We start from the raw sequence: 2,962 nt of genomic DNA, 5'->3' as shown, positions 1-2,962 counted from the left end.
TTATACCTAAAGAATTTTAATATTATTTTATTTATTAAAAAGGTATAGGTACTTTATTCTTAATATATTATAGTATCAATAATATTAACACATGCTACCTTGAATCATAGGTTGAGAATAGTCAGAATCAGAGTCATTGCCAAAATTTTTAATATCTGAATCATTATGGTCAATTTTGTCAAACACACGTTTTTTTGATTGAGTATCAGTTTTTTTCATTTTACCTACAGCATTTTTATTTTTAATAATTATAGGTACGGCTATTCTTATAATAGTATATCAACAATATTAATACATACCATCTATAAACAGAGGTTGGGTATAGTCAGGATCATCGTCGGAATTATCAATATCTGAATCATTATGATCAATTTCGTCAAACACACGTTTTTTTGATTGAGTATCCGTTTTTTTCATTTTACCTACAAAGAAAACAATATTTTATTATTTATAAATTATAAATATCTTTAAAATTGAATTAAAAACTACTAAAAGTTAGAAAAAAAAATTTACTTGGCTTTAACGAGGGTGGACTTCCAATACATTTGGATTTATTTTGTAAAATTAAATCTTCATCATTTGCAGATAGTTCAGACTGAAACTGGGCAACATTTGTCTTGCTTCGAGCTTCTTCTAAAGTTGCTACATAACCAACAATAATTTAATAAAATAAAATATAAATTTAGATAGGTAGATATTGAAGATTATAGATATTTCTCAATTATATAAATACCATATTTCCTTCCAAGAATCCTCGCAGGATACCACTTATAATTATTTTCGTCTGGATAATCTTGTTTTACAATGTGTTTTTTAGAATTTTTTAATATGATTGGCCAAGCACATGTTTTATTTTTTTTTTTATACCATGTTTCAGGCACCGCCTCTACAGCATTGTCATTAACAAAATGAACCACTACCCACATGATTTGAAATCCAAATAATCTAAATAATATTAATATCAAATAAATAATAACTAAATAATTTACAAGTAGTAGCATTTAAAAACCTCTGATACTAGACAACAAATTAGGTAGGTAATTACTTAGTATGTAGGTACATAAATATTTTTATGCTATATAAGTATATGAATTAATGATTAACAATATTTGTCTTAAGCTGAATACAATTTAAATTAATACTATTTTAATAAAAATATAATAGTATTTTAAAATTTTTCTTAAAATTAAAAATTATAATATTACACAAAATAATAATTAACACATTTTATAACAAAAAAATAGTATTTACAGAATATATATATAACTAGGTAGGTATTTACAAATTACAATGATGTGTGGAGTATTGGCATTGCAACTAATATATTATCATGTTTAATGATCATCATTTTTTTTTTTATTTCCAAATAGTCCCAGCAGTTTATCACATTACTAAGTGCATCAACAGTATAAATATCAAAAATTGAAGAATCTGCAGGATTATAATATAAAGCCATTTTCTTTTCAAATGTTTTTCCAATTAATTTAATACTATGATCTGTTTTTATAATATTCAAACATTGAACAATCTCACTATTATTAGTCATTATGTAACTATTCTTAACAACTGTAGTATCAATTTTAAATTTATCGAAAATAATTTTTTTAAACTGTATTCCTTTAATATTGTCAACTAATGGTCCATTTTTATGTTTTTTAGTCATAATTGGTAGGTCTATAGATACATTTGGTAAAGTCACAGGCAATTTATACATTTCTTTATATCTATTTATTAATTGTTCAAGTGGTTTCTCATGTTTCCTAACTTTACTTTTTAATTCCTTCATAAAATTTTCAAACGGAAACGCACTGCAATTGTCTAGAGGGCCAAAGTGTTCATAGTCATCTGTTAAATGTAAAAGGCAATGGACATTTTGTGAAATATTTTGACGGCCATAAATTATTTCAAATGACTTAACAAAGTAATTCAGTAATTCTTTAGCATAATTTAAATAACAAGAATAATCAGGACTAATTAATATAATTATTGCCACATGTAAAGCCATAAAGTTTGTATATGAATCTTCAGTAATAATATTTTTAAGCACAATAGGTCCAATATAAAGTATAAAAAATCTTAATTCACTAGCTTTATACCTTCCAAAATCTTGTATTATTCTAGTTTTTCTAGGAAAATCAGAGGGAATGCATGATTTAATGTTCAATAGTAAAGAATTTAACGCATTTATCCTACGGCCGGGGATGCGAACTTGTACTGGACCTGTATGCAACCAAAGTAAAATCAATTTTTTTACAACTCCAAGTGCCACTAGATGCATATAATCGAGTGGAAACATTTTAACAATATCTATACCAGGTATTTCTATAAGTCTTGATAAAGTATCTCCAATGTGGTGTTCCTCGTATATTTTTTTTACATATGTTTCATGTGTTCTTTTAAGAGAAAAATTACAATGAGGATAACAGACACGGTTTTTATAGTATTCGCCTACTTGGATACAACGAGTACATGAAGAAAATCCTGAATGGCCTTTCAATTGTAATATAAATGCTTTAGCAGGACTGTCACAAATAAACCCACTTATTGATACTTTTTTTGTACAATTATTTAAAACAATACCGTTTGCTATAAGATTTTTTATTTCTGATATAAAATCATCTAGGAAAATATTACTGTTTTTTGGCTTAGAATAACCATGGTAAATACCAACAGGGAAAACAATTTTAGTTGTATTTTCAATATAAGCTAAAATGGGCCACAATTGACTATTACTGCTTTTTGCAATAGGCAATCCGTCAATACCAATCATAAGTTTTATTTCTAACAAATTATATGAAGATGCATGTCTAATAATTCCTTCTTTTAACCCAAAATGATAATAATAACCGGGCTCGACCACACGGATGTTTGATATTTTAGTGCGAGGAGTAAATAATAAAGTCCGAGAATCCCATGGCAGCTCATTAGTATTTATAATATCTCGTTGTTTTATCAAATGCAA

General features: G+C 26.3%; 1 protein-coding gene across 1 annotated transcript; it reads right to left on the bottom strand.

The window, feature by feature from the left end:
- Positions 1-98: 98 nt before the first annotated feature.
- Positions 99-940, bottom strand: LOC126555822 (uncharacterized; the record flags this gene model as incomplete). Its single annotated transcript, XM_050210700.1, has 4 exons — positions 734-940; positions 514-642; positions 300-422; positions 99-224 (listed from the first exon to the last, which is right to left on the bottom strand). Coding segments are annotated over exons 1-4 (571 nt in total), but the record flags the coding sequence as incomplete, so codon positions are not given.
- Positions 941-2,962: the final 2,022 nt, after the last annotated feature.

This window comes from Aphis gossypii, unplaced genomic scaffold (genome assembly GCF_020184175.1).
Source record: "Aphis gossypii isolate Hap1 unplaced genomic scaffold, ASM2018417v2 Contig01145, whole genome shotgun sequence".
In the NCBI taxonomy this organism is placed as follows: domain Eukaryota; kingdom Metazoa; phylum Arthropoda; class Insecta; order Hemiptera; family Aphididae; genus Aphis; species Aphis gossypii.
The sequence above is the reverse complement of the archived record's forward strand: the minus strand, read 5'-3'. Positions and strand labels throughout refer to the sequence as shown.